We start from the raw sequence: 11806 nt of genomic DNA, 5'->3' as shown, positions 1-11806 counted from the left end.
GTTCATGTTATTTTCAGCATCATCTGAAAATAATTGTCACTGCGACGTTGAAATTAGCTTGTCGTTGTCAGCAGTAGTAAACATATGAATAAGTTAAGTGTGACGAACCCCTGATCAGAACCTCTGAGAGGGTTACTGAGTTGAAGGCTGCTTCTGAATAACGGTTCGGTGTAGCCAAAAGGTACACAACAGAAGATGGATCAACACTTATCTTGCAATCTAATAATTGGCTGTGGTGCGCCCTGCGCCGCACCCTTATGTCAGGTTCGTGACACGATTGCACGATATCGACAATCTTGGATGCTAACTCTTTATTCCAAAAGTCGCTTAGAGCTACTGTGAGGTTTTCTAAAACATCTATAAATTAACCCATCCTCCCAGGCCCTTCTGGTGTCAAGCTAGAAAAAAGAAATAAAGAGAACGAATAGAGAGAACTTAAGAATGTATTATATGTCGCGCGAGAAGCCAATAGTACAAACTCGCCCTGATGAGCAGCCAATAGCTACCATCCGCCCTTGGATTACAGAGCAGGTTGGGCGGTATTCAGGTGGTAACCATAGCACATTCTGGCCGTTACAAATAACCCAGGTCTTATCTGAGCCCAACCTATACCCATGCGCCCTTAGATCATCCGCCGAAAAGGCGACCGAGGTAACCTCGTCGCTATGGCTTTGGAGCGTCTGGAGGCATTGGCCCGAGGCGGGATCCCAGATCTTGACGGTATGGTCCCGTGAACCGGATGCGAGCCGCTGGCCATCCGCCGAAAAGGCGATCGAGGTAACCGCGTCGCTATGGCCTTGGAGCGTCTGGAGGCATTGGCCCGAGGCGGGATCCCAGATCTTGACGGTACGGTCCCATGAACCGGATGCGAGCCGCTGGCCATCCGCCGAAAAGGCGATCGAGGTAACCGAGTAGCTATGGCCTTGGAGCGTCTGGAGGCATTGGCCCGAGGCGGGATCCCAGATCTTGACGGTACGGTCCCATGAACCGGATGCGAGCCGCTGGCCATCCGCCGAAAAGGCGATCGAGGTAACCTCTTTGCTATGGCCTTGGAGCGTCTGGAGACATTGGCCCGAGGCGGGATCCCAGATCTTGACGGTACGGTCCCATGAACCGGATGCGAGCCGCTGGCCACCCGCCGAAAAGGCGATCGAGGTAACCTCTTTGCTATGGCCTTCGAGCGTCTGGAGGCACGCATTCCAGTCCGCTTCTACTACTGGCTTTACACTGATCCAGCTAGGTTCTTCCGTCTTAAATCTCTTCTTCATTAGACTACCAAGCGGTGCAAATACGAGGGCTGACGTGTACGCCTGAAGAGGGGCTTGCTCGATTATCCATCTATAGGAGAGAGCGAACCGGTGCGCATCCCGAATAAAGGTTGTTAGCTGCCTTTGATGAGTTCGCCCCGGTATCTCTGTTAGTATGGCTCTCTAGTCTTAGTGATCCATACTTACTAGTAGGCCCTCAAGTTTTCTTATGGCAATGACACCCTCCGACATAGCTCGGAGTAAACTGAGAGCTTCGAGCCAGTAAAGATACTTCTGTTCAAGGAATGTCTGGACCGCAACCAGTGTGTTGCGTTGTGGCGTGTCTTTATTAGAAATCGACTCACGGAGATGGTCAACCCAGAAGACGCACGAATACCGGACTGTGGCCAGCGGGTCTGGACATGGCGTTTGAACCCCGTTGATTGGGAATCCCGGTAACTTTAAACCGTATATGTCGCGGTGCAGTATCGTAGACATCGCACTTAGCGACCTTGAGAAGACGCTATTGTGTACATCGTCCTTCCCTTGAGGGAAAACCCAATTAACAACGTCTCGTAAATCTTGGTGCGTGCCGTTGCTGAGTAGGAAGTCCTTAGCGGATTGGTGGACGAAATAGATGGTGGTTTCTCGAAGGGTCAAAAAAGAGCCGCAGAGACCTACTATCTCTGTCATGAATTCCAGCTCGTTGGAGATGCCCTCGGGTATATTTACGAAGACCGTTAGCTCTTGTATCGTGATAGGCCGGTAAGTAATGGAGAGGACGGCCAGAACTTGTTTGCAGAGATCTGGCTCATCCGAGCGGCGAACCTGATCTATCATTTGTTGGTAGAGAGAATCAAGACCAGGTGGAAACTTGTTCAGCTTGGTGAGAACCCTTGATCGTGAGACATTCATAAGTTCTTGACAGACCAAAGCTACCCAGAGGAATGTGTCGTTTGCGTTGCGGGTTAAGTGGTGTTGAACAGCGTTCTTTGTTCTGTCGTCGTACCTCTTTTTCCGCGCTAGTTCATCCATCTTACGCTGAATATATGTTCTGACAGCGGAGGAGATAGACTCTTCGTTCAACTCAAGACATAGGTTTACTCTCTGCGTTGCGGTGTTGAGATTCTCCTCGATGCCCGGCCAGTTGCGACTGGATACGAGCCACTTAACTTTCGGGTATGCTGATGACTTGCTTGCGATAAGGTCGAGAAGCAGGTCCCGGTCTCCAGTACACTCGTCAAGCGCGTCAATGATTAGATATGTTCCCCGTAACTTCGGGTCTTCGAGAATGTTGGTGAAGATCTCTAACAATGCCACCCATGAAGTGGGGCCTTGGAAGCGCTCTTTCCCCAAACCAACGTAGCTTTCGCGAACGTGTGAAATAAGTTCCGGCTGCTGCTTGGTCACAAGCATAGATCAGCCCACGGAGGACCGCTGTAGCATTGCTGATGCGATCGTCCGTGGCCTGACAGAAGAAGAACGCGATGTTGTCTGTGCGCGCAGTAGCCTTCTCCAGCTCATCAATTATTCCGCAGAGCAACATCGTTTTGCCCTTGCCAGGATCGCCTCTAACCCAGAGCAACTGGCCATCTCGGTGGTCGCGCCATCGTTGGAAATCGACATGGCTGAGAACCCAGTAGTATGACTCTCTGAGGAGACCACCTTTTCTTAACTCGATATTTCTCTTGTAGAGGCGGGGGTCGGTTGCCTGCAGGTAGGTGAGGCATTGTTCGTCTTTCTGACCTGGAAACTTGGTGGTTAACGAGTCACTCCGGCAGCGACGTAGACGTAGGGTTTATATCCAACGTGCCCTCGATATGTATATGCTGATGATAGGTTCTGGAATCGTACCATGTTAGTACTGTACTGCCGCTTAAATTAATGCAGTCGTCGAGATGTATTCTTACGAGTTATCTGAGGGGCCAATATGCTGGGCTGGTGCGTTGTTCTCGTAGTGCTGGCGATTGCTGGCAGGGACTGTATCAGACGATGCCATTCTGGTCTGCTCTCTGATGAGGTAGAGGATATACGACAATCGCTTTCAAAGCGGCATAGCTAGCAAACCGGTTTGCAGGTTACCTAATTGCTCGAGAACCGTCCTGAGGCAGCCCTGAGAGCTCTCTTCTTGTATCCCGCTCATTATTTGAGAAAGGCGGGGTCGTCAGGCTTCAAGGGGGGGTCGTCGTCGGGCTCCAAGCCGCCACAAATGGCTGGCTGGCTTGGTCCAGTGTAGAGTACATGGTCGAATCAGCTCCGAGAAGTGGTTGCACTGGCCACATTTTGGCCGCATGTATGCAGCAATTCTGCATCTCTGGCGACTGTGGCTTCTGCAGTCACTCAATAATGGCAGATTTAAGCCCGATTGATTTGGCATAAATACGCCCTGCATGCCCCGAGATGTATGCCCTAAAGAGTCTGTGTCAAGTTCCTCCGAGCCCATAACCACCAGCCTGTCTTAAGCTTCTTACATTGTGACACATACAAGTCGACATGACGGGCGTCGTAGAAGGAATCGAAGCGGTATCTGGGTTGGCCGGCCTCTTCAACACGGCCATAACCTGGTTCGACTACGTCCTCGTTGCCAAGCAGGCGGCTCCGCGACTGCAGTCGCTGTTGGTGAAACTCGACGCCGCGCAGCTGCGGCTGACGCGCTGGGGCAAGGCGGCCGGCCTTACAGGCTCGCAGATTGAGGATGAAGAGTCACTGAAGAGTTCAGGCTCGTTCCAGCTCGACGAATCGGAAGAGCAGCTAGCGGTCGTGACGTTCCAGGCCGTGGCGGATCTCTTTGAACAGTGCAAGAAACTTTGTCATCACGAGCGCAAAGGCAAGAGCAAAGACGACCCCAGTGCCACAGAGAACGAGGTCAGCCCATTTAGCACGGTTGGCCTGAACTGGAACCCTATGCACCGCTACCTTCATGGGAAAATGAGAGACATCGCCGACGGCCGCAAAAATAAAGTCTCGGTCGCGCAGCGGGTCAAGTTCGCCATCTACAAGAAAGAGCATCTCGAGAAGTTCATCAAAGATATTAACGATCTTATCGACGAACTATATAAAATCCATGAACCACCCGTGGAGGAGCAGGAGGAGCTCGGCAAGGAGGAACTAGCGAAGTTTCTTGAGGTCCTGAAGGAGTTGGATGTCGCTTCCGACCGCGATCCCGTCATACGCTCTGCTGTGCGGAATATTCTCAAACAAGAGGCAAGTAGAACTTCATTTAACCTTGCCGTTTGATACACATCGCTTACATATTACGCAGAACATTGCTACTACTTACAATACGGAGAGCTCCACAGTCCAGAATATAGGAAATCATCAAGGCGGCCAATATACAATGACGGTTGGGGTCGATGGCAGCAAGAAGGGGCGCTAGGTTGTCGGCAAGTGCGAATACACATGGCCTGGAGAAACGTCGCAGGCCACTACAGTGGCCCGACATAAGAATATTGCTAGTTAGCTGGTAATATAGTGTGTTTTAGCTACGGTCTCTTATCCTCTAGACGCTCGGACCCCACGATGCGACACACCCCACAATACAATATCTGCCTACATTACACCTACACCACAATATCATGTCTAGATCATCCATTTGTAGGCCAAATTCTATAGAACAAAATGTAGACTAACGTTATTATAAAACAACACTTCCTGGCTATTGAATTGTGAAATGGATAATGCTGCAGAATTATTTATACAATGCTTCCTGGTTTAATAAGTGGCAATTCCCATCAACTCCAGAGTTTGAGCTGCCATATCCGCAATTTCCTTCCGAACTTGTGAAGTGAACAACTGATCACTTGAAGCGTTTTAAACACACGGACTTGCAGGGCCTGTTGTTACGGGATGATATCCGGGTTATTTTTACATTGATGTGGGAGGCGGGAAGTTAAATTGGATACGAGGAGAAGTTCGGACAATTCTGGTGGATATTTCATACGCTTTGTAGGGAAAGTCTGGAGGATTTAAGAGGTATAATAGGACGTTAGTGGGTACTTTAGCTGCCTCTTCCCCAAGACTCTCCCTCTCCCGGCTTCTCCATTTCATTTTCACAAAGTTCAACCGTCGTTGCCCTCGAAATCGCTCAAGATGTCGTCATTTTCTGAAAACTTTGTCTATGCACCGGGCCCTGATACCTGCATCCCATGCCTCACTGCCTGCCGAGATGCAATGGAAAAAGCGACTTTTTTCGTCTACCAAGACGGAGAGGGAAAAAACCCCTTCCATCAGGAAGTTGCTTTCAGCAGAGAACCAAATCTGCATCTGTCAGTATCCCAAGCCGGAGCAAGCAAACCTTTCGACGGATGCTGCCAAAGGCACCACGCTAGTCTGTATTGCCATTCGTCCAGAGGTGATCGGTTCTGATTTTTGTAGGTCTTGGCGTGCTCAAACCCATTGGAGGAAGTAGGTGATGATCCGCGTTGGACACCTTTCTGCTAATCACTCGTTGTGTTAGATACCTGTCCTTATGTGAGAGGATGCTTTCGGTCTCCAGGACTTGATCACATTCTTGGTCGCGGAGATCGAGGATAGGTTGGCCCGTTGTACTGGGGATGCCAAACCTGAAGAGTCCCTCTTGATCGTGGAGAGGCAGCTCATTGCTCTTGCAGCGGTATGTATCCGCCTAGAAGCCATTCATGGTTTGTGGAAGATATTCAAGGACTGATTCCATCTCTTGGTGCCCTAGGCTCTTGTTGGCGAACTCATCAAGGCGGTGGCCAGCACAAAACATGGCTTAATGAGTAAAGCCTCCGCTGTTACTGCAGAGCAGATCCACTGCTGTCGAATTCTCGCCGCCACGAAATACCCGGTTCCACTATGACAAGATAGAATGGAGGAAAAGCCTGAAAACGTGGGAAAAGCAGTGCGAATCCCGTCTGCTTGCCGAGGACCCGGGGTTTCTTGGGGGGAGGGGGGGCAAATATGGTTTTTTTGGGAGTGCAGGATTTGTATTTGTGCTGGATACGTTTTGAACCTTCCACTGTTATGCGGCGAGCCGGGAGCCATAGCTGACTTCTTTAATGCAAAGTATTGTTTTCACTTTGTTGAATGTTAGATCAGAGAGCATAGGGTTGTGCATTGCTTGCAAACAAGTAACAAGTACGGCCAAACACCTGTCTGGAAAGCATCTGATGTAGTGGCACTGAGAAGTAAACAATGAAGCCGAAGGAATTCACCATCAGTCCGCGTTTGCCTTGTTTGGACTGGTTATTTATTGTGGCCCTGCGAGTTTCACGTTTCTTCTTGTCGCTTATTCTCCCCTTCGATCCATCCCTTACCAACTTTACAAACTCACATCCTCTTCCACCTCCATTGGGAATCATCAAGTCAACAACTATGACCTTCGACAACCACGAGTGTGCTTTTGCACCGGGGCCGGATACTTGTATCCAATACCTCGAGAACTATTTGAAGCGGAAGGACTTGGACAAGTTGCTCAATTTCTATTGTGTTGAGAAGCTTTTCTGCAAAGAAATCGAACCAGGTGTCTTTTCGAACCCCCAGTTCCGTTATGGTGTATGACCCTGACGGCATGAACATCTGCAAGAGTCACAACATCGCTGCCTACCAGGCATGCTTCCACTACTTCAAAGCGAAATACAACTGTGTTGTGTCATCGCTAACTCATCCTTTGCTCACAGATCCCTCTTGTCATGCGTGGAGACACTTTGGACCTTCACGCACTTGTCAAATTTGCCCACTATTGCGATTCATACAAGTTCCGACACTCTAACTTTCGTCTCAAGTGCGGTCCAATTGTCAAAGTATGTCAATTCTTAATACCTTCAGTCCCTATCACCCCGCTAATGGCTGTTCTGTTGTACGTATCTAGACCTTCTTACTGGCTTCCTGGTGGCCGTTCACAAAACACTCGCTTCAGCGCGCGATTCACCCAGAAGCTCGGACGATCTTCTTCGTGAGCGAACGGAGCTGAGCGCCATTCAGTTTCTGTTCCCAACCAGTCCGATGCGCTGTAAAGCCGTCGCCGAGTGGGAATGCCGAAAGGCCCTTCGCCTCCTCCCTGGGGATGCTGGCTTTTTGGAGTGGCGTAAAGCCAAGACTCAGTTTCGAAGGAATCTTTGCGTGATCTTTGACGACAAAATATATGAGGATAATCCTCTTGAACTGGGTACTTATGGGAGTGATGACTTCAAGGAGATTGCCGCGGCTTTCCTGGATGCTGAGTGCCCTCCCGTCATGATGGGATACTAAGTTGGCATGGAAGTCGACAGAGGAATACCAACATAGCATGAGGTAGAACGCTCGGGTTGGGAAGGGAAGCTGAGACCTAGTCAGATACCCAGCTGGAAAGCTAAAGTCCACAACTTGCTGGGATGGTCTAATACAAACCTTCTCCATCCCAGATTTCAAATATCATCATCCCGGATTTCAAAAAGTCAGCCCACTGCAAAGTGTCAGCCGAGCCATGTAAGAAGTACCTATAGACCTTCACCAAACATTTGATGCAGGGTAAAATAAGTTGTTCTTCGTGGAGACAAGGAGCAGCCTCCTTTCTTATCCTGGCTCGCGAGCTGAGGGCTTGTTCGGCTTTCCACTCGACTGAACGACCTCCACAATCAAAGTCCCGGATATTAACAGTTCTATCATTTGATGTGTCATCGAGTGCGTGGAGCCCCATGGGGATAGCAGAGTCGGTCCGTTAAGGTGCAAGGGGGGCGGTTAGTTCCGCCTTCTTTTGACGACACTTCATACCGTAATGGCATGAAGCCGAGAGGCTAGAATGTTGTGTTCAACAAAATATGTAATGACAGTAAAAAGATCTGGCTTTTTCATCAAGATATAAAGAAAAAACTGCCGAAACCGGTCGACATCTTGAGATGGTGTTCTCTCCATGAGCTCGATGTCATCCCGGGTGGTGGGGTCTTGATATGAGTCCATCGCGGGGGTGGATTCTTGACTCAGCTACCCCGCAGACAACGACGACTTCAATGCTCAAAAAGGGGCCTTTAATTCTGAAAGAAATCCCATCTGAAAGGTATTCCGAAAGAACCAAACTTCCATTAGTCTTAAACACTAATCTCACAATGACCGAAAAGCAATTCAACGTTGGCATCGTTGGCTATGGGTTCGTCTCTCCTCCTAATCTCCATACTCAACCCTAACCCAGCGGCTAACCACCCCCTCCAGCCTCTCCGCCAAAGTCTTCCACATCCCTTTCATCCAACTCACCCCCTCCCTCAAGCTTCACTCTATCGTCCAGCGCACTCCCAAGCCAGGCAACTCCGCCCCAGAAGACTACCCTGACCTCAAGCACTACACCGCTCCCGAGGATCTCATCGCCGACCCACACATCGACGTGGTGGTCCTCTGCACCCCACCAAACACCCACTACCCCCTGACCCGCTCAGCACTGCTCAACAACAAGCATGTCCTTGTCGAGAAGCCGTTTGTTCCCACCTCAAGCGAGGCGGATGAGTTGACTGCTTTGGCGAGACAGCAAAAGCGGGTGCTTTGCGTCTATCAGAACCGGCGATGGGATTCGGACTTCCTTACTGTTCAGAATCTCCTCAAGGAGGACAAGCTGGGAAGAATTGTCGAGTTCGAGACGCACTTTGACAGATTGCGATTGACGGCTCTGGCGAAGGGTTCGACGTGGAAGGCGGGACTCAAGATGGACGAGGCGGGAGGGGTGTTGTATGATCTTGGCTCCCACTTGTTGGATCAGGTGTTTGTGTTGTTTGGTATGCCTGATGGTGTGACAGGGAGATTCGTCAACCAGAGAGAAGGGAGGCTTGTCACTGGGGATGGGACCGATGAGCAGGAGCCGGATAGTGTGACTGCTATCCTGAGCTATAAGAACAAGGGGTTGTTGGTCTTTGTTCGTGCCGGCGTCGCCTGTGTCGAGACCAGACAGATGCGGTTCTGGGTCCGGGGTACCAAAGGCAGTTATCACAAGAGCGGGTTGGATCCTCAGGAGGATCATCTCCGAGCCGGTGGCAAGGCGACTGACACCGACTTCGGCAAGGAATCGGAGGACAGATTCGGGAGGTTGTGTATCGTCGGCGGTGACGGGAAGGTGGAAGACCAGGTTTGCCCTACTGTAGAGCCGGAGACATATGTCAGGTTCTATCACCTGTTTGCGAAGGCTGTTGCAAGCGGAAAGGAGGAAGGTGTACCAGTGCCTGCGTCACAGGCGGCGCAGGTTCTGCGAATAATCGAGGCAGTACGAGAGAGTGCGAAGACTGGGAGCGAGGTCGCCCCGCAAGCCTAGTCCTTTGATCAGTCGAAGACCAGAAAGGAGCAAATGCCAGTTTGTCTCAACAGAAGCTCCTGGCTGTCACACGGGCCCACGACTCAGTGCCCCTAGACAGTACACACTCCAACCAACAATAGCCCAACGATATGCCCAGGATCAGAATATCTGGGGCCGGCAACCAACTGAGCCCACCGGGGCTCAGCGGAGGCATCACGGCGACCACCACGAAGGCAGAACCAGGGTGCCGATACGGGTTGGTTGGGCAGGAGGGACTGAGGACCCATACGAGCTGCAAGAAGACTGCAGGACAGGAATCATATGTACCTATTACTGGTGGAATCAGTGGCCAGGACGCCGAAGGAGGTGCCCGGCCAAGGCAGACAGATAAGACAGGTTCGAGGACCAGGGAGCTCAGAACGGTCCTGGGGATCCGGAGGACTATAAGTAGGCCTTGCCTTTCCTACCCAAATGGCAAGGGGCAAGGACCTTGAGGCCATAACAGATTATTATACTGAGTTGAACTACCTGTTCCAAGCCGAGATACTCCCCTTGTCACACTGGCGTACTCGGGCTATGGTTTTAGATACCGACGAAAGACCCGCCCCTGCCGGCTGACCACAACATCATCAGCCAAAGCCAGATCGGCATTACACCCACTGAATTTTACCAGCACCTTGCGGCATCTTTCAATTGCTATGGTTTGCCATTTCATCACGCTCTTGTAGAACAGAACAACAGATCTTCCTTTTTTTACGTCCTTGAACAATTCCTGAATCAGCCTCGCTCTATTGGCCGTCTCATCGTGCTTTCGTCGCTCGGCAGCCTCGCGGTATCTCTTGGTCAAGTGCGCCTTGATTATCTGCTCAGTCCACTCCTTTTCCCACAGCCTCTCCAGCGACAACATCTTCTTGTGATGATGCCAGGGACATTCGAGGCCCTTGTAGAAGACTGTTTCGCTGTCGATGAAGTGGTTGGGCTTCCTCCCGCCACCTTGACAAGTTACTCCGTAGCAGATGCCACTGAAACGGTCGACATAGTTGAAGCAGATGCGCTGTTGTGGGGGTTTGTGGAACGATGGTTTGATCCTGCAGGGTCGTCCTTCAGCTTCGCAACCTTTGGTTTTGTGGCACAGCCAGCGGGTGTTCGTGTAGTATGTGCACATTATTCGTTCAGTACGACGATGGATGGATGCCGAAGGTGTGTGGATACTGGGGGCGGCAACATTCAAGCTCGAGCTGGCGGAGGTTGTGGAGGGTGGCGGAACTCAAAATCGACACAATGTTGGAGATTGCTGGTCATGAAGTCATCGCTCTGTCTTAGGTTTAAAGCGGTGGTTCTTTAAGGAAGCATCACGTTTCCGATCTGGCTTAGTATGCGAGCCCTTTGCTGTCTTTTGCTCCATACGATAGAAGCACTCTTGTGTTGCTCTGTATTCCAAACAATCAAAACAAAAAGCTGATGTGAAAAGCTCGGACGATCAAAACCTTCATACTCTTTCCAGGATGGTGTTTGTTTGTTTTATCTTGGACAAGTAGAGCGACACTCGCTATTAGGGGATCCGAGATCAATGATGGCTTAAGAGCAACTGGCTACCACGCAACGACATGACGTCTAAGGTAGTCATGCTTTCTGCCTTCATATAACTTTTGTCATCAAGAATACTGTGTCAATTCACTCCAAGAAAATCTATACTCGAGTGCATATAAATTATAAGGGCCTTGATAATGCGTGGTTCAGAAAAGATGTTCATGAACGTTTCGGTTTAGGGATTTTTGTACCGAGAATATCGACTCCTCAGATTTCATATTCATCAAGGTAGCCGAGGAGAACAGTCCAAATTTAGATGACAATCGAACTAATAGCATAACATGCCACCAGAAGCTTCATAACCATTTCGGAACATGAACCTGTATGCATAAGTGCCAGGAGTAATGGCTACTGACAAAGGTCAGAATGAGCAAGTGCGAGAGGGCTTGGAAATTTCGGTCCTCCTGTACACGCCAAAATTCACCTTTTTATTTGGGTACCTCAACACTCATCAATAAAGTCTCATGGTCAACCCCCTTCTAACCAATACTGGTTACAAGTAAAACTGAAATGTGTCTAATTCCGCTATCTTGTTTCAAAAGAGTGTGACCTTTTGAGCGCTTAGGTAGGCACCTTAGGCTTCACAGACGTCAAGGTAGTCTTACAGGAGACTGGAACCATGTCACCATTTGATCGTTGGCAGACATAAGGTAGACCATCTCATTAGATAGGTTCCATGGAGTTTAAAGAAGCCTGCTTCCGGGTTATGTCTTAGGTACCTAGTTACTCAGTCTGGCGGGTCATCTGAACTGGT

At 50.1% G+C, this 11806-nt stretch overlaps 3 protein-coding genes across 3 annotated transcripts; 2 read left to right on the top strand and 1 right to left on the bottom strand.

Moving 5' to 3' along the window:
• Nucleotides 1-446: 446 nt before the first annotated feature.
• QC762_0035640 (uncharacterized protein) lies at nucleotides 447-2663 on the bottom strand (the record flags this gene model as incomplete). Its single annotated transcript, XM_062883283.1, has 2 exons — nucleotides 447-1406; nucleotides 1455-2663. 2 exons carry the CDS (start codon nucleotides 2661-2663, stop codon nucleotides 447-449), a joined length of 2169 nt encoding a protein of 722 aa, XP_062747149.1.
• Nucleotides 2664-3482: 819 nt separating this feature from the next.
• QC762_0035630 (uncharacterized protein) lies at nucleotides 3483-4484 on the top strand (the record flags this gene model as incomplete). The annotated part of the gene is made up of 2 exons (XM_062883282.1): nucleotides 3483-3540; nucleotides 3736-4484. Exons 1-2 carry the CDS (start codon nucleotides 3489-3491, stop codon nucleotides 4482-4484), a joined length of 801 nt encoding a protein of 266 aa, XP_062747148.1. The 5' UTR covers nucleotides 3483-3488.
• Nucleotides 4485-8010: 3526 nt separating this feature from the next.
• Nucleotides 8011-9540, top strand: QC762_204440 (uncharacterized protein). Its single transcript, XM_062887337.1, has 2 exons — nucleotides 8011-8334; nucleotides 8397-9540. Exons 1-2 carry the CDS (start codon nucleotides 8138-8140, stop codon nucleotides 9478-9480), a joined length of 1281 nt encoding a protein of 426 aa, XP_062747147.1. The 5' UTR covers nucleotides 8011-8137; the 3' UTR covers nucleotides 9481-9540.
• The last annotated feature ends 2266 nt before the right edge of the window (nucleotides 9541-11806 follow it).

Source organism: Podospora pseudocomata, assembly GCF_035222375.1.
Source record: "Podospora pseudocomata strain CBS 415.72m chromosome 2 map unlocalized CBS415.72m_2, whole genome shotgun sequence".
NCBI lineage: Eukaryota > Fungi > Ascomycota > Sordariomycetes > Sordariales > Podosporaceae > Podospora > Podospora pseudocomata.
The sequence above is the reverse complement of the archived record's forward strand: the minus strand, read 5'-3'. Positions and strand labels throughout refer to the sequence as shown.

Excerpts from the sequence above, each read along its gene's own strand:
- QC762_204440 (XM_062887337.1), top strand. The coding sequence starts at position 8,138 with ATGAGTCCATCGCGGGGGTGGATTCTTGACTCAGCTACCCCGCAGACA. Across the intron at positions 8,335-8,396 it reads GTTGGCATCGTTGGCTATGG|CCTCTCCGCCAAAGTCTTCC; the intron begins GTTCGTCTCTCC and ends CACCCCCTCCAG.